This window comes from Neofelis nebulosa, chromosome 15 (genome assembly GCF_028018385.1).
Source record: "Neofelis nebulosa isolate mNeoNeb1 chromosome 15, mNeoNeb1.pri, whole genome shotgun sequence".
NCBI lineage: Eukaryota > Metazoa > Chordata > Mammalia > Carnivora > Felidae > Neofelis > Neofelis nebulosa.
Genome location: NC_080796.1, coordinates 13,135,486 through 13,154,785, shown reverse-complemented (window position 1 = coordinate 13,154,785; position 19,300 = coordinate 13,135,486). Strand labels below are relative to the sequence as shown.

General features: G+C 39.2%; 1 protein-coding gene across 12 annotated transcripts in view; it reads left to right on the top strand.

Annotated features, from left to right (window-relative positions):
• SDCCAG8 (SHH signaling and ciliogenesis regulator SDCCAG8) overlaps positions 1–19,300 on the top strand; it is a 248,601-nt gene that overhangs the window by 38,033 nt on the left and 191,268 nt on the right. For 11 of the 12 annotated variants that reach the window (XR_009254275.1, XR_009254277.1, XM_058701166.1 and 8 more), the window contains exons 6-8: positions 3,095–3,235; positions 11,059–11,123; positions 14,847–15,035. Coding sequence is in view for 10 of the 12 variants with exons in the window: in XM_058701166.1 (XP_058557149.1) it covers positions 3,095–3,235; positions 11,059–11,123; positions 14,847–15,035 (395 nt within the window). In the remaining 2 variants the exon portion in view is untranslated. The remainder of the gene's footprint in view (positions 1–3,094; positions 3,236–11,058; positions 11,124–14,846; positions 15,036–19,300) is intronic. The other variant, XM_058701165.1, reaches the window with a different exon arrangement.

Sequence of the window (19,300 nt, the reverse complement as noted above, 5' to 3'; positions counted from 1 at the left end):
AATTTTAACGTAAAATGAAACTTTTTAGAATATCTTAAATATAAACACACCAAGAGAGATTATCTTTTTTTTCTGAATGCTTTTTACTGAATCTATTACCATATTGATAGTAGATCTTGCCAAAGCTATTGGAAGATTTGAGTATAGATTTTCAGTATTCTTAATACTTTCTTTTGAAAAATAATTAAAATAGATAGTAATGATTGACATTTATTGATCACTACATGGTTATGATGTAGCAGGCACTATATCAAGCACTTTGTTTACATTAAATTATTTCAGGCTTGTAGTAGGCAAAGAAGGCAGGTGTTATATCTCTTTTCAGATGAGTAAATTAAGGTATATAGCAGTTAAGTAAATAAAGCAACTCTACGAATGTCACACACACACACAGCTAGAAAATGGCAAAGTGAGGACTCAAATATCAGACTGTCTGACTCCCTAGATCCATCTACCTAGTCTAGTGTTATACTGTAGAACTTCCTGCATAGGTTAAGAATAGCTCGTCAATATTGAACCAAACCATCTTTGTTTGCCATTGCATAGAAGATTCTCCCCAGAAGAGAAGAACGTCCTCTCTATTGTTCCTTGATTTTAGCCTTGGACTTGGATGGTAGCCTACATGACTTTTAGCTTTTAGTCTATTTTATGACCTAGTAGTTGAAGGAACAAACAGTTTATTTTTTAAAAACTAAAACTGTTCAAGGGATATTTCATTTCTATCTTTATTTTTCATCGTTTTTTTCCTATGAAATTTCTTTTCATGGAGAGCTTTTCTCAAGAGTTACAAAAATTATAATAATATTAAAATATGCTATTTATTAGAAATTTTGGCATGTATACTCATTCAAAGATCTAGGAGATTTGCTTTTAAAGCAGAACTTTTCTGAGCCATTTCTTTTTCTATTTCATTCTCCCCACTACCACCCCTCCCCTCAATTAAGGAATCAAAGGTTTTCAGTGATCTTCAGGGATGTAAATGCTAACTAAATTTTTAAAACTTTAGTCAAATGCCATTCAGGTTTTTAAATGTTGTCTGTGAAAGGACAAAGTGTCAATTAGACTAGCACTGCTTTCCAAAGAATGACAGTATTTTATACCATAAGCCAGCAATCTGTGGTCTATGTGCTTTCTTCAATTTCTCCACAGGAAATTAGATAGTTCTCTAATGCAGCTTTGAATGCACTCAGTCAAATATTGAAAGATTTGTCCTTACCTACCAAATCAAATTCAAACTTGTTATACCATACTTCCCAGACCCTTATTTGCCTCTGAGGCTTGACATTTTGAACATCCATTGTTTTGGATTGCTTCAATCTCTAGTCATTTCAGATAGCCTGAATCTCTTGGAGGCACCATACTTATTCACACTTCTGTGATTTTCCCCATGATGTTTTCTTCCTGGCATGCTCTTCCTATCTAGCTCTCTCTTTCTCACCCAAGATATCATGCCAGTGTCAACACCTCCAGAAAACCTTCCTTGAATCTCTGGTTGTTCTTAGTGTCCCTCGTCTGTTTTGGCATAGTCCCCCATGCACACCTCTGGCTTAGCACATACCATGTTAAACTGAAATTATCTGCTTAGGGTTTTTGCCTTGAGGATAAGATTGGTCTGGCTCATTTTTACCCTCCAAGCTCCTTAGCACACTGCCTGAACATAGGAGGTATCATACACAGGCATTTGCATTAAACTGAACTTCCAGAAGAATGTGGAGGAGACTCTCGGAATACTATCTCTTTCTAGCATGATACAACACCGCAGTATAGTTCTGGGTTTCGGACCTGTCCTCTCTTGTGAGTGCTTCTTTGGCCCTTAGCAAGAGTTCCATAATTATTCGTTGATTTACATTTGTATTTCCGTCCTTGTGGTACATATAAATTACCCAGATCTTTGGGCTGCATATTTCGTTGAATGTTGAGAGGGTAACAGAGGTGGCATACACAGTGGCAGCAACAAATTCAGTCTGTAGACATGTTTTGTTTGACGAGCTATGAACCAGTGTTTAACAATGTTTTAGCTGAAAAGCCAGATACCCGGTTTAATCTCTTAAAAACTCAAAAGATTGTTTTTGTAACTCAACTTCACATTCACACATGGCAGCAATTGCCTGGAACTGAGTAGTGGCTGCATGTTTTAGATGGTTTGTCATGGTCCCTACCAATTCTTGGTGAGTCCCTGGCATGCAGGCTGCATGTCAGTTCTGTTTATCTGCATGCATTGTTTTTTTTGTTGTTGTTGTTGAAGATAAATATTTTTCTGGAAGGGCAGGAGAGCATCGTCGTTCAGGGTGTGGACTAGGGAATTCGATTGCCCGGGTTCAGATCCTAGCTCTGCCGCTTATTAGCCACTTCTACCTTTGTGACTCTTACAAGTTACTCAGTGTCACTCAATTTCCTTTTCTATAAATTGGAGATAACAATAAACTCACCTCCTAGGGTGGATGTGGTGATTAAATGAGTTGATATATGTGAATCACATAAACCGAGTCTGGCACATAGTAAACACTGTAGGTATTAGCCCTATTATTAGTCATGGCTTTAGGAAATGTGGAAAATGAACACAAGAGAGGGCCCTGTGTTGTAAGAATATACGTCTCCAGGGGCTCCTGGTTGGCTCAGTCAGTTAAGTGCCTGAATTTGGCTCAGGTCATGGGCTCACGGTTCCTGAATTTGAGCCCCACATCCGGCTGTCTGCTGTTAGCACAGATCCTGCTTCGGATCCTCTGGCCCCCTCCCTTCCCACCCCCCACCCCCCCACACACACATACTTTCTCTCTCAAAAATAAATAAATGTAAAAAAGAGAAAGTATGTCTTCAGAGAAATAAGAGAAGTTCATTTGTTGAAGCACTGGCATCCAGCCCTCCTTGCTCATTTATGTTATTGCCTGTGCCTGTAGGAATTTGACCTTGTACCACCTGTGCAGTATGACCCTCATGGGCCCACACTTCGAATTCATTCTTGATTTGCAGTTGAGAAGCATATGCTTTTTTACCCCTTTCATCACAGATGAGAATCTGTGGAATCATTTGTAAAGCATGCATGTTGATTTAAAGTTAAAATGCCCATTGTAACTACTGGTACATTTTATTTTAGGGAAACATGCAGAATTCTTGGATTACAACAGGTGAAGATTCTGGGGTGGGTGAAGCTGCCAAGAGAGGATTCTCCCATGGCGATGCGGATGTTGTCGTAGGTGCATCTGCTGGGGAAGCTGAAAAATGGAAACTGGAACTGGTGAGAATTTGAGTGCTTTTCTCTTTTGTACTATATTGTGGTAAATATATATAACATAAGCTTAACACTTTAACCATTTTAAAATTTACCATTTAACAATTTAAGTGTACAACTCATTTGCATTAAATACAATGACAATGTTGTACAACCATAAACACTATCCATTTCAAGAATTTTTATCATCCCAAACAAAAACTGTTGGGACACCTCAGGTGGCTCAGTCGGTTAAACATCCGACACTTGGTTTCCGCTCAGGTCATGATCTTGTGGTTTCGTGAATTCGAGTCCTAAGTTGGACTCTGTGCTGGCATTGAGGAATCTGTTTGGGATCCTTTCTCTCTCTCTCTCTCTTGCTCTTGCTCTCTCTCTCTGTCTCTCTATTTCTTTCTCTGTCCCGCCCTGACTCATGCTTTCTCTGTCTCTCTCAGAATAAATACATAAAAAATAAAAAACAAAAAATCAAAAAACTATGTACCCATTAAATAAAACTTCCATTCTCCTCTCTCCTAACCCCTGGCAACCTCTTCTGTCTCTGTCTTTGTCTTCTGTCTCTGTCTTCTTCTCCCTCTGTCTTTATGAATTTGCCTAGTCTAGGTACCTGACATATGCAGAATCAAACAATATTGGTCCTTTTGTGTCTGGCATGTTTCATTGAGCATGTTTTCAGGGTTCATCGGCGGTGTATCATGTAGCAGAATTTCCTTTTTCAGGGTGAGTCATATTCCATTTATGTCTATACCACACTTTGTTTATCCATTCATTTGTTGATTAAAGTTTCGTTTGTTACCACCTTTTGGCTCTTGTGAATGAAGCTGAACATCAGTACACAAGTATCTGTTTTTGCCCCGACTTTCATTTCCCTTGGGTATATAACCAGAAATGGAATTGCTGGATCCTATGGTAATTCTTCACTCTTTTTTCTTTCTGCTCCTCAGACTCCATCATTTTGTCTGTCCTGTCTTCAAGTTTTCTGATTCTTTGTTCTGCTGCTTACATGTGCCCTTCCATACCTTTCGTGAATTTTTCATTTTGGTTATCGTACCTTCCAGCTCTGGGACTTTTGTTTGGTTCCTTTTATACTTTGTTTTCTTACTTTTTTAAAAGTTTTATTTTCATTCCAGTTAGTCAGCACGAAGTGTTATATTAGTTTCAGGTGTACAGTGTCTTCCTTACTTCTTGTAGTTCTTTGGACATTGGCCATGTTTCCTTTTAGCTCTTTGGGCACATTTAAGATTATTGTTTAAAATTTTTTTTCTAGTAGGCCTGGTGCCTGTAGATTTTTTTAAGGGTGGTTTCTGTAGATTTATTTGTTTGTTTGTTTGTTTGTTTATTATTTATTTATTCTATGCCTCTGAGTAGGTCATATTTTCCTGCTTCTTTGTATGCTTTTTTTTTTTTTTTTTTTTTTTTGTGGTTGAAAACTGGACATTGGAATGAACTGTTATACTGTGATGACTCTGGAAATCCAATCCCCCATTTTCCCCATGGTTTTCTGCTTCTTTTATTGTTGAAGGTTGTATCGTCTTTTTGTTTCGAGACTTTTCCAATTTATTTTTGTAGACTGTTCCTTGTTGTGTGTGATCGCTGAACTCTGTTTCGTTAGCTCATGTTCCACTAATGCTTGATAGATTTCCGTGAATGCCAGGAGCTAAAACAAGTAAGCCAACAACCACCAAAACCACATATGCCTAGAAAGCCCAGAAAGAAGAGCCACCTCTGCCAGTCTTTGTGGATTGGTTCTGTGCTGGGGCATTTCTTCCTTCAGCGTGTAGCTGGGCTTGCTCTCAGCCTAGAGATCAGCTGGAGTGAAAGCTTAAGGTCTTCTCAGGCCCGAGCGTGTATCTTCCCAGGGAAGGCTTTCTAAATTCCCTCATATACGTAGCTGGTTTTGAATGTCCTTACTTCCCAGAGTCTCAAATAATTTTATTTTCAGATCAAATGATACTTTCAAATCTTTTGATGTTGTAACAGGCCTTTCTTTTTCCTCTTGCTTGAAATCTTATTTGCATTAAATTTGATGTGCAGAATTGATCAATGATGATGAAAATGTAAAAATGACACTGTAAATGGAGGACTCCAGGGGGAGATAGGATGGATTATATAGTCCAGCTCTCGTTATCATCTCTAGGTATTATTGTTAGAGTATTCTGAGGGCTCATATGGCTCTAAACTCCCTCTCCTTTCTCAGCCCCTGACCCAAGCTTTATTCTACTATTTTGGAAAGAGTTCTTTTTTTTTTTAAACAAAATGAAAGATTACGTAAATTGTATTTTCTTCCCAGCTGAATAATCTATGAAACTATTTAATGCCCACAGGATAAAGACCCATCTCCCAAGCTGTCCACAGTTTGGTTCAAGCTCCCTTTCTGGACTCATTTCTGTCAGTCTCCCAAACATTACTGTAGACATACAGACCCCTCACTACTTCCTACGTCATAAACTTATTACCCACTTCCATTTATTTAAAAAAAATTTTTTTAAAAATATTTATTTAGTTTTGGGGGAGAGAGAGAGAGAGAGAGAGAGAGAGAGCATGACGGGGGAGGGGGAGAGAGAGAGGGAGACACAGAATCTGAAGCAGGCTCCAGGCTCCGAGCTGTCAGCACAGAGCCCGACGCGGGGCTCGAACTCACGGACCGAGAGATCATGACCTGAGCCGAAGTCGGATGCTTAACCGACTGAGCCACCCAGGCGCCCCTCTACTAGCTCCCATCTTGAAGCAAGTACAAAATGTACTCTCTGGATCCTGTGCTCCCTTCGAACTATCACTCAACGATTGCTCCCCTGCATACCAACACCTTCCCAAACAGTTGTCCACATTCATGTTGCCACGTCTCCCCTCCCACTGTCTCTTTAACATACGTCGGTTGCGCTGATACCTCACGTTGGCCTCAACTTGTTCTTTTCAAGGTTATCAATGACCTGCACCAATCAGTCCTCCTCTTCCTGAACCTTGTGGCAGCATTCTAACTATGATACGTATAATGCTCATGTCATCCCCCTTTACTTGTCTAATGGCCCAATTTAACATACGCTCAGAAAAATGCACAAAACAGGGGCGTCTGGGTGGCTCAGTTGGTTAAACATCTGACTCTCAATTTTGGCTCAGGTCACAATCTCACAGTTTGTGGGACTGAGCCCCGTGTTGGGCTATGTGCTCACAGCTTGGGATTCTCTCTCTCTCTCTCTCTCTCTCTCTCTCTCTCTCTGCTCCTCCCCTCCTTGCACACTCACTCTCTCTCTCAAAATAATAGATGAAAATTTTTAAAAGTGCACAAAACAAAAATGTGCAGCTTCCTGATTTTGTTCTAATGACCACCCTCTCTCTCTGTGCCCCCTCCTAGTCACTGCCCCCTCATTCCCTTAGAGCTAATCACTATCTTGACTTTTATGAAAATTGCCGAAGCAAGATCTCTGGACACTCTAGTTGATGTCTACCTGACTTTTTAAACACTAAAAATTGGGTCACACAATATATAATTTTTTGTGTCTGACTTATTTTGTTTGACATTATGTTTGTTAGATTCATACACATTGTTGCATGTGGCAGACATTTGTTCATTTTCAGGGTGGGTCTACTGTGTAAATATACTACAATTCATTTATCCATTCCTCAGTTGATGGGTTTTTGTGTTGTTTCCAGTTTGGGGCTATTGTAAATGTTGCTGCTATGGACTCTTTTCTTTTCTTTTCTTTTCTTTTCTTTTCTTTCCTTTCCTTATTTCTATCTTTACATCCATCCATCTATTTTATTTTATTTTATTTTTAAATTTTTTTTAACGTTTATTTATTTTTGAGACAGAGAGAGACAGAGCATGAATGGGGGAGGGTCAGAGAGAGAAGGAGACACAGAATCTGAAACAGGCTCCAGGCTCTGAGCTGTTAGCACAAAGCCCGATGCGGGGCTTGAACTCACGGACCGCGAGATCATGACCTGAGCTGAAGTCGGACGCTCAACCGACTGAACCACCCAGGCGCTCCTCCATCTATCTATTTTAGAGAGAGGGAGAGTGAGAGAGAGAGAGAGAGTATGAGCAGGGGAGGGACAGAGGGGGAGAGAAAGAGAATCTTACTTATTTAAAATTTTTTATTAGAGAGAGCACGTGCAAGCAAGAGAGGGGCAGGAGAGAGAGAGAGAGAGAGAGAGAGAGAGAGAGAGAGAGAGAGAGAGAGAATCTTAAGCAGGCTTCACACTCATCACGGAGCTGGAGGCAGGGCTCGACCCCACAATCATGGCGTCATGACTTGAGCCAAAATCAAAAGTCAGATGTTCAACCGGCTGAGCCACTCAAGGCATCCCTGAACATTCTTTAAGGTTGGTCTGTTGGTGTACATGGCACACATTTATGTCAGGTGTATATCTTAGAGTGGAATTATTGGTCTTAGGGGTATATAGCTATTCAAACTGAGTGGTTAAGTTGAGCTTTGGGGTGGTTTTTATCAGTTCACACTTCTACAGCAGCATAGGAGTGATACCTTTGCTCCATATCCCCCCAACACGTTGTATTGTCAGTTTTTCTGGTGGGCTTGTAGTGCTATGTCCTTGTGGTTTTCATCTGCATTTCCCTGATTACGCATGAGATCGAATACTTTTCACATACTTATTGGTGTGCTCCTCTTGTGAGGTGCATGTTCAATACCTACTTATTATTTTGAGTTATCCGACATTGTTTTTTTGAACTTCTTTTATGTATTCTCGATACAAGCCCTTTGTTGGTTCTATCTGTTGTAAATATATTTTCCCACTCTGTGGCTTGCCTTATAATTGTCTTGATAGTTTTATTTCTTTCTCTTGCTTTCTATTTTTTTCATTCCTTCCTTCATGACTAAAATTTCTTAATTTTAATGTCATCCCCTTTATTGTTTAGTGCTTTCTGTGTCCTATTTAAAAGAATGAAATCTTTTCATTTGTAACTATGTGGCTGGAACTAGAGTGTATTATGCTAAGCGAAATTAGAGAAAGACAAATACCATATGACTTCACTCATATGAGGAGTTTAAGACACAAAACAGGTGGACACAAGGGAAGGGAAGGAAAAATAATATAAAAACAGGGAGGAAAACAAAACATAAGAGACTCTTAAATATGGAGAACAAACTGAGGGTTACTGGAGGGGTTGTGGGAGGGGGCGGTGAGCTAAATGGGTAAGGGGCATTAAGGGATCTACTCCTGAAATCCTTGTTGCACTATATGCTAACTAACTTGGATGTAAATTTAAAAATAAAAATAAAAAATAAAGTGAGTTTCTTATAGACAATTAAAAAAAAAAAATGTATCCCTGCCCCAGATCATGAAGAACTTCTCTTAGATTTTCTTCTGCAAACTTTATAGTCTTGCTTTTAATATTTAAATCTCAATCTACCTGCAATTTAGTTTTGTATTTGATGTAGTGTGTAGGGGATCACCTTTTGCTCTTTTCCCATATAGTTGTCTACACACATACACACACACACACATTAACCACTTGTTGAAAAGACAGTCCTTTGTCTGAACCTTTGTCATAAATCAGGTGTACATAGATGTCTGGGCTCTGTTTTTTATTTCCTTGTTCTTTGTGCTACAACCATTCTCTCCTCTCTTGATTGTTACAGCTCTCTATCTGTTAGGGTAGGTATATCTACCTATTAGACTACTTACCACATCTTCCAACGTTGTACTTTGTCCCCAAAAATGTCTTACTTCTGGCCTTTTGTACTTCCAAATACATTTTAGAATTAATTTGTCAAAGTCCAAAAAGCCATTATGAGGTTTTGATTGAGATTGTCTATTTAAAAAATTTTTTTAATGTTTATTTATCTTTGAGAGAGAGACAGACAGAGTGCAAGCTGGGGGTAGGTAAAGAGAGAGGGAGACATAGAATCCAAAGTGGGCTCCAGGCTTTGAGCTGGCAGCACAGAGCCCGACATGGGGCTTGAACTCAGGAATGGCAAGGTCATGACCTGAGCTGAAGTCAGATGCTTAACCGACTGAGCCACCCAGGCATCCCTTGATTGAGATTGTCTTTAAGCTATAAGTCACTTGGGAGAAAAGATATCTTTATGATATTATATCATCTAATCCATTCAACTTATGTATTATTCTATTTATATAGGACATCTTTAATTTTTGTCAATAACCTTTTACAGTTTTTTTTTCTTTTTTAAAAAGTTATTTTATTTTATTTATTTTGAGAGAGACAGAGAGTGCAAGTGGGGGAGGGGCAGAGAGAGAGAGAGAGAGAGAGAGAGAGAGAGAGATTGAGAATCCCAAACAGGCTCCCCACTGTCAGCATGGAGCTCGATGGTTTTGAACTCACAAAACCATGAGATCATGACCTGAGCCAAAACCAAGAGTTGGACACTTAACTGACTGAGCCACCCAGGCTCCCCACCCCCCAGGATCATTTTTAATGTTATTTTTCTCCCCAGTTATCTATTCAGTTATAAAATTCTGTCAATTTCAGTTTTATATAGCTCCGTACTAAATTCTTTCTTTTCTCTTCTTACTGTTTGATTACTCTTGTTTGTGTGTATATCTCTTCCTGATGTAATTGTAATGCACTTCTTCATTGGTCTTTGTTTTCCCACACTTCAGAGTGACTTAAGAATCAAATCTGATAGAGTTTTCAGTGTCCACCCAATGCCTCTACTACATGGAGACTACACGAGTTGTCTGGGTAAAGGTCTTGCGTATTTATTCTTCTCGTGGCACATTCTCACCTGTTCCACCCATCTCTATCCATTCTTCCACCTCGCATTTTATTTGTAGGGATACAGATCTGCTTACCACCCAGATATTCAGCATGTTTTCTCTCTGTGCCTTTTGCTCTGTTGGAAATTAATCCTTTAAGTGTTAGCACTTCCTCCATGAAGTCTTCTCTACCCCTTTTAAGCTGAATTACAAGTTCCCACCTCTGTGATATCAGTTTACCTTCTATATGCCTCACTAGAGTGAATTATGTATAATTGAAATTGTCCATGTGTTTTTCTTTTTCTTGTTTTTAATTTATATTTTTTAGAGAGAGAGTATGAGCATGCATGAGTGGGGGAAGGGCAGAGGGAGAGAGAGAAAAAAGAAAGAAAGAAAAGAAAAGAAGGAACGAAGAAAGGAAGAATCTTAAGCAGGCTCCATGCTCAGCACGGACCCTGACCCGGGGCTCGATCTCCTGATCCTGGGATCATTACCTGAGCCAAAATCAAAAGTCAGATGCTCAACCTACTGAGCCACCCAGGCACCCCCATCCATGTGTTTTCTATCCTGTACTAGATGATTAGCTCCTTAAGGTTAAAGGCATCTTCATGTTAGGTACCCCCAAAAATGTTTGCTGAACGAGAGAATAGTGGGACACCAACAGACCCTTGTAGCCAGTATATTAGTTTGGTCTGTCATTTATTGTGATTCATAACTTTGCTTTTATCATTCATACAACACACATTTATTGTTATGTCTATATGCAGCAATCACAGTGGGGGATTCTAGTAAGATCTGATCCTTGCCCTCACAGACCTTACAGGTTATAATCGGTTTTTCCCAGAGTCATACTTTTGTTTATTTATTTATTCATTCTCAGTCACACTTTTAAAAGTAAGACCTGATGGATGCATCTTTGAAAAAAAAAATTGGGGGGGGGGGTGGCAGTGATACCCATTTTATGACTCGATAGTTCTTTGCAGGTATATAGTCAATAAAATACAAAATTTGGGGTGGACTAGGGAAAATGTTTTTTAATTTTTAAAAATTTTCCTCCTGGGTAAAAGGAAAAAAAATTGAGTTTAATATGAATAATTAAACCTTGTTTGTAAAGCACGGGACATAGAGAAAATGTACATTTTTGTTTTTTAAAGGAGAGGCTGAAACTTACTTATGAAGAAAAGACTGAAGTCCTAGAATCTCAATTGAAAATTTTAAGGTAAAGTATCATTGTCCATTTAAAATAATCATAGCAAAAGCATAATGATCTTTCAAATATATTTGAATGTTTGCTGACCTGCCAGTCTTACTCAATATAAGAATTACTTGATGACATTTTATGTGTATATAAGAAATATCCTCAGGTTATTAAAGGATAAGGGGGCATAAAATTGTGAAGGCCTTTTCCAAATCACATGTCAAAGAACTATGAGCTAAATTACAAATTTTATGCCTTCATCGGTTATGAAATATTTGTGTTTTCTTATACAAATAAGAAACACTAGCTGCTCTGATAGAAACCATGCTTTTAAAATAAAATACTGAAAATAAAGCATTCTTCTAGTTTTAAAATTACATGAAAGTATTTTTTTCTCTATAGGTATTTGTATCTAATTTTTAAAATTGTAACAATAATAGTTTGAGTATTTTTCTATACGTGATGAATATGAGAACGTATCCACCCCCTTCTCCATGGGGGATACGTTCCAAGACCCCCAGTGGATGCCTGAAACTGGTCAGTACCGAACTCTGTACATATTGTTTTTTTTTCTGTACGTACATACCTGCGATAAAGTTTAATTTAGTAAGAGATTAGGCACAGTAAGAGATTAACAGCAATAACTCATAATAAAATAGAACAGCCATAACAGTACACTGTAATAACAGTTAAGCGAATGTGGTCTTTCAAAATATCTTATTGTCCTTCTTGTGATGATGTGAGATCTAAAATGCCTGTGTGATGCAATGAAGGGGGTGAAGGATGTAGGTGTTGTGAAGCAGCCTAGGCTACTACTGACCTTCTGATGATCTGTCCGGAGGATCATCTGCTCTGGACCTCGGTTGACGGTGGGAAACTAAGCTGTGGAAAGTGAGACTGTGGATAAGAGAGAGACTGCTTTTTTTTTTTTTTTTTTTTTTTTTGAGAGGCAGAGAGAGACAGAATGTGAGTCAGGGAGGGGCAGAGAGAGAGGGAGACACAGAATCCGAAGCAGGCTCCAGGCTCTGAGCTGTCAGCACAGAGCCAGATGCGGGGCTCGAGCTCACGGACCACTAGATCGTGACCTGAGCTGAAGTCAGACACTTAACCATCTGAGCCACCCAGGTGCCCTTAGACTTCTTTATATATAATAAGTTTTCATGTAATTTTTGACATGTTTTTTTAAAAAAATCCCAATAAAACTTATATATGATAGATTAACCATCAGTGATTTATTATGTGTTATGTGTAGAAAAAGTAATAGGAATTGATTTTTTTGTGCATTACAGCTTATTTTATTTTTCTTTTTTTAAATTTTTTTTTCAACGTTTTTTATTTATTTTTGGGACAGAGAGAGACAGACAGAGCATGAACGGGGGAGGGGCAGAGAGAGGGAGACACAGAATCGGAAACAGGCTCCAGGCTCCGAGCCATCAGCCCAGAGCCCGACGCGGGGCTCGAACTCACGGACCGCGAGATCGTGACCTGGCTGAAGTCGGACGCTTAACCGACTGCGCCACCCAGGCGCCCCGATTACAGCTTATTTTAAATAGCAGTAATGAAATGTATTTCAATCAAAATTTAAAATACTTTTTATAATTTTAATAAGTCTAATTTTAAATAAAATTTAAGATTTTCAGGCCATGTATTGTTTGGAGATGTAAGTAGAGTGATACTAAGAACCAGAGCTCCTAGCTTTTAAGCACACTATCATTCATTTATTTTAATACGCTTTTATATGTATTAAACCTTTAAACCTTATCCTGATCTCTATGTATATACCTATTTCTATAGATATTTTTTTTTCATGAAGAAACCTAATATTTTTTAAATGGCCTAATTTTTGCATTCTTGCTTTTTATCTTGCTTTATTATATTTTGATGTCTAGTGTATTGAGTCTTCAGTTTTAAAAAAATTCTTAACATTTATTTATTTATTTTGAGAGAGAGAGAGAGAACGTGAGCAGGGGAATGGCAGAGAGAGAGGGGGACAGAGGATCTGAAGCAGGCTCTGTGCTGAGAGCAGAGAGCCCAATGTGGGGCTTGAACCCAAGAACTGCGAGATGATGTCCTGAGCTGAAGTCAAGACACTTAACTGACTGAGCCACCCAGGCACCCCAAGTCTCCAGTGTTTAAATTAATATACTTCTAGGTTACTATACTATGGAAATGTGACTTCTGTTGTTTTATTCAGAAGTCAAATATGCCATAGTTAATTACATTAAAATACTACTTTGTAATGACTTTATTCCCTGCATCTTTTTTTTTTTTTTTTTTTTTTTTTTTGTCTTTTCCTTTAGTGTAACTTAAGAGTACTTAAAGAGGCATTTTCTTTCAGAAAGAGATAAAACCACCACTCTCAGAAACTCTACCTTTTTGGTACCTATTTCTTTTTCTTTTTTGGCATTTCAAGTAATCAAATCTACCTGAGTGTTTTGAATCTGAAACTGACAGAAAGAGTAATGCAGACCCTTTGACTTTGGAATGTGCTTCCAAAGTTATTTTTATAAAGCCTTTTGAAAGTCAGACTTTTTCTACATGGAACTTAAACAGAAAACTAAGTGTGTTGGAAAGAGTATCTTGGGCATGGGACAAAATCAGCTCCCTCCCCCCCCCCCGCCCCCATCCAGAGATGAGGTAGCATGTGACAGCCAGGTGTCTTGATTATTGGCTTCCCCTCTGTGACAGCAAGTTAAGGTAGCTACAGCTCCCTGAATTTAATAGAAACTGACAACAGAGAGTTGACACAGACAGAGATCACGTGCCTGCTTTCAGGAGTCCAAGTACTTAAGGGCTATTTTCTCTTTTGTAAGCTAGGAAGTGGGGTTTTTTTGTTTTGTTTTGTGTTTTGTTTTGTTTTTTTATACAGTGGGAAAGTCAGTTCTCCAAGTTGATTTTGCCAAAGCTTTATAAGAAGGGGTGGGGGTAGGGATACAACCCATACATTTTATTCTTAAAACAGTCAGCTTGGAGCAAAACCTTTTCCAGGAACTATCTCATATATTAAAACAAACAAAGTAACCACACACACACACACACACACATTTCCTCTGTCCTTTATCGGGCTGCATATTTCCAGTTAATAGCTTCTACTTACAAGTCTTATGACTGGTAAATTCTATATAACTTCTTTCTGAAAGACTAGAGGAGCCCACTTTCTTTTGAAATAGCTCTTTATAGAACTTTGTGGTTAGATAATTGTTTTTAAGTTCTTTTTTTTTCCTCCTAAGGAAGAACGGGCAATAATAAATTACTCATGGACAAAATCCATGAGCTTTATGTAATCTTTTGAGGTACTCTACAAATTTCAAGGGTTAACACTTGGAATAGGGTATTTCTCTCAATACAAGGATGTTTTGTTATATTGCCTTGCCTCTTTATTAATAAAGAGAAACTGTTGAGGATTTGTATTCGCAGTTTTACTTTTGGTTTGTGGGTAATATAATGCCATGGAGATGGGATCCTTTGAAATGAGAGCCAGTATCAAGAGGTAGACTAATCTGTGTTAAAATCTTACAAGAACTTTGGTTAATTACTTAATATATTCAAGCCTCATTTTATCCGAAGTGTCAATTAGGATAATCACGCTTACGTTCAGGGTTGTGGTAAGAATTAATGCGTTATATACAGAGCACCTCATAAGGTAAACACCCATCAGCAATAGTAGGAGTTACCACTGTGATGTTCCAGGTGAAAGTAATGTTCCTGGTCATTTTGCTAGAACTTTCTCTCCCTTCTTTTCAGGAAAGACTTAGCTGAATATCAGAAAAATTGTGAAGATCTTAAAGAGCGACTGAAGCATAAAGAGTCTCTCCTCGCTGCGAATACTTCTAACTGGGTTGGTGGCCTGTGTTTGAAATGTGCTCAGCACGAAGCTGTTCTTTCCCAAACCCATAATAATGTTCACGTACAGACCATTGAAAGACTGACTAAGTAAGTGTGCTTCTCCACATGGAGAATTGCATCTTTAAAGGAGCGCTGTGTCCCTTTATCCCTGTGCTGTCTCATATGCGATTGACCCTGAGCTTCGAGTGAAATGGACTGGAAACGGTCCCTTCATCAGAGCTTTCTGGAAGACAGAATAGCTGGGTTCTGCCAGGGTCGTGCGATCAGGTCATTTCGGACGAGTGGTCTTACCTCTGTAGGCTTCAGCCTCATCTCGAAGTAAGAGAATGGACGTAAGGAATCTTTACAATTCCCTGCATGTCTGTGAGTCTATAACTGCAAATCCAGCACTACTTTTAACAAAACTGAGTTTGGAGGCTCTCTTTTGATGTTGTCAAGTCCTGGACTTCCGTGCTGTAGTGTAGGTAGAGTGAGTTCTTATCACGTCTTTGTCTCGTGCCTGCAGTGAAGAGTATTACCAGTGCATTGGAAGAAGGACTCCCTATGTCCCAGTATCAATATTTGAAGATCAACTAAGGACAAGTTACAAATGACCTTTCATGTAGTCCATCTAGGCTGAAATATGACAGTTCTCTGTGCATATCCTTTTTGTCCTATTTTCACTGTTCCAGGGAGGTGTTTTCCTGTGGAAAGGTTATCCTGTGCAGTTGAGAATTTTTTTTTTTTTTTTTTTTTTTTTATTTTTGGGACAGAGAGAGACAGAGCATGAACGGGGGAGGGGCAGAGAGAGAGGGAGACACAGAATCGGAAACAGGCTCCAGGCTCCGAGCCATCGGCCCAGAGCCTGACGCGGGGCTCGAACTCACGGACCGCGAGATCGTGACCTGGCTGAAGTCGGACGCTTAACCGACTGCGCCACCCAGGCGCCCCGAGAATTTTTATCTACGATACTGTCCAGTGGTGTTGGTTCTTATTCCCTGTGCTCAAGGTCACCCCTGTCTGTTTGGACTCATTTAAATAGCTCAAACAGCACCACCTCTGAGAAGTATTCTCTGGCCAACCTCATCCCACCTGGTCTTCAATTGATTTAGGCTCCTGTCTTCCATGATTTTATAATATGTTGGAGGCAGCACGTGTGATCTGTTTTTGTCTGTATGCCTGGCGTCTAGCAGAGGACCTGGCCTGTGGTAGACGCTCCATGAGTGTCTGCTGCTCGCAGGACCAGGCATTTTGGCCTTTACTGCTTAACAGTCAGAGATCCTACTGTTGGAACTGGTGTGGAGAACGGAAAGACTTGTTCATTAAAGTCAGACCAGTTTTACTCTATGTTTTGACCTTTGGACAAATTACTTCTCTGCATCTGGTTTGGGGGTTTTACGGGGACGCTTAGCCTTGGGGCCAGAGCACTAGCTTTTGAGTCAGACTGGCTGCTGAGACTTAGACTCTATTCTACCACTAACTACCTGTGTAACCTCACGAAAATTACTGAACCTCTCATGCCTCAATTTCCCCATTTTTAAAATGGAGATAAAAGTACGTAATGGAGTTATTTTGAGGTTTCATTAAAAGAATACCATACACTGCTTAAGACAGTTCCTACCAGTGATGTGAATAATTCAGAAAACAACAAAAACACACAAAAACCCAGTTTTTTTATTATTTGGCAGGCCAGATAATAAATGCTCCATAAATTTTAAAACTCCTCTGTACCTCTCCTGTTCCAAAAGAATCAAAATGCCATGGTTCCCACATGTGATTAACCTGTTGGTTTTTGTATAAAAACTGAATTTCTCTAGTATGGACTGACTGATACGTTTTACGATCTCAGCTGATGGTTCTGCTTTTTGTTATATTATATTATTAAATATATTGTTAAGTTATTCTTATAGATTTCACATAACTATGAAATTTATTAAATATATATTAAATATATTTTCAGATACAACTACCATGTGGTACACATTTATATATGTCAAGGACTCTGCCAGGCTGTTTAAAAACATAATCTTTTTTAATCTTAGTAAAGCATTCGTGAGGTAAATATTATTAGCTCCATTTTGTGGCTAGGGAAACTGAGACTCAGATAAGTTAAAATTTTTCCTGTTTACTTTTGAAAAAAAGAGACTTGTTTCACAAAAACAAATTCAAGATGGTTTAAAGACCCAGATCTAATTCAGACTATAAAAACATTAAAAGAAAATGTAGAAAATTATTTTCATGGCATTCAGCTAAAGCCCTGTGCATGGTATGGAAAATGAATGGCATAAAGGAAAAAGGTTATACATTTAACTTCATTTAAAAAAAGCGTTTTCCTTTTAAACGTTTATTTATTTTTGAGAGAGAGTGTGTGCATGCGTGCGATCATGTGGGGGAGGGGAAGAGAGAGAGGAGGACAGAGGATCTGAAATAGGCTCCGTGCTGACAGCAAAGAACCCAACACGAGCCATGAGATCATGACCTGAGCCAAAGTCAGATGCTTAACCGACTGAGCCACCCAGGCACCCCCAAAAGAAACTTTTTATGATACAATAATACAAATTAAAAGACTGGGGAAAATATTTGCATGTTACATAACAAACAGTTGGTATAATGTGTAAAGAACATCCTTTGAAACAAACACAGAGGACAAACTACCCAGTGGCAAAGGGGATAAAGAATAGGAATTGGTGAGCAATGAAAGAGGAAACTGTCAACGTAGGAGAAGGTATTCACTCTGCTTTCATTCAGGGAAAGACAGATTCTTTTTCAAAACCAACCCATCAAATTGGTGAAAATTAAGGAGATTGATAGTGACAGGTACTGGTGAGGCTATGAGTGAGTGATATTTAAGTTGTGTCTTACGTATTTCAACATCACCCCCAAGGAATATGGATATGCAAAATGGAGTCGTTTCAGGGAATGCTTTTACAGCGTTATTTGTAACAGTGTTGTGATATTGTGATATGATCAGAAATACATATTTTGGTCTTCATCTCTAGTTCCTGGCATATAGCTCCCAAAATCCTTATAATTTCTTGGGGTGCCTGGTTGGCTCAGTCGGTTGAGCGTCCAACTTCAGCTCAGGTCATGATCTCGCCGTCCGTGGGTTTGAGCCCCACATCAGGCTCTGTGCTGACAGCTCAGAGCCTATAGCCTGCTTTGGATTCTGTGTTTCCCCCTCTTTCTACCCCTCCCTGGCTCATGCTCTGTATCTCTCTCTCTCTCTCTCTCTCAAAAATAAATAAACACTAAAAAAAAATTAAAAAAAAAAATCCTTGTAATTTCCTAAAATGGTAAGAACAGAAGGAACATCCTTTGTTTGGATTTTGTCCCTTGCTCCTGAAATAGCTGTGGAACATAAAGGTGAAAGGAACATCTTTTGTTTTTCTTAATAAGCTTCTTTCAACCACACCTGGGTATATGTTAATAAGATGACTTCTGGAACCCCAGTACGGACGGGTGTGCCGCTTGCCAGGGGAAGCATCCTGGTGAGTAGAGATTACTCCCCAATCTCTGGGAAATGGGCAGGGACTAGAGATTGAGTTCAATCACCAATGAGTAATGTTTTTATCAATCCTATAGAACCCCCTATAGAACCTATAGAACCCCATGAAAACCCTAAACCATGGGATTTGGAGGGCTTCCGGGTTGGGGACCAAGGTGCTGGGAGGGTGGCATGCCCAGAGCGAGCACGGCAGCCCCACGCCCCTTCCCACATACCTTGCCCTGTGCATCCCTTCTATTTATTTACCTGTTAGTGAATTGTATCCTTTATAATGAATGGGAAAGAGTAAGTAAAGCACTTTCCTGAGTTCTGTGAGCTGTCATAGCAAATTATCAAAGCTGAGGAAGGGGTCAGGAGAACGCGTGATTTACGGCCAGTTGTTCAGAAGTACAGGTGACAAGACGGGACTTGAAAGTGGCACCCAAAGCCAGCAGACAGTCTTGTGGGGCTGAGCCTTGCCCTGTGGGGTCTGTGCTGACTCCAGGAAATTAATGTCCCCACTGAGCATCAGGGTCAGTGTCAGTATCTGACACCCCCACACGAGGTGTCAGAAGTGTTGTGAGTATAGAAACTACAGAAGAAACCAAAAGTGTTTCTTTTGGATGTAAACAACTAAATATCCTTCAGAGATTTGCATCTATTATGTTATGCACAGTAAAAGAAAAAAAGAATGAAATAGATCTAGATGTACTAATGTGGGACTAAGCTCCACAATAGATTTTTGAAGGAAAAACATAACACACATGCGATACACATGTGATACATGAAAAAGACACATGTGATACAAAACTATTTGTATTTTTATTTTTGTAAAAGTCCATACACAACCATACAGTATATTTTCTCCAGGTTCATACATACACATAGA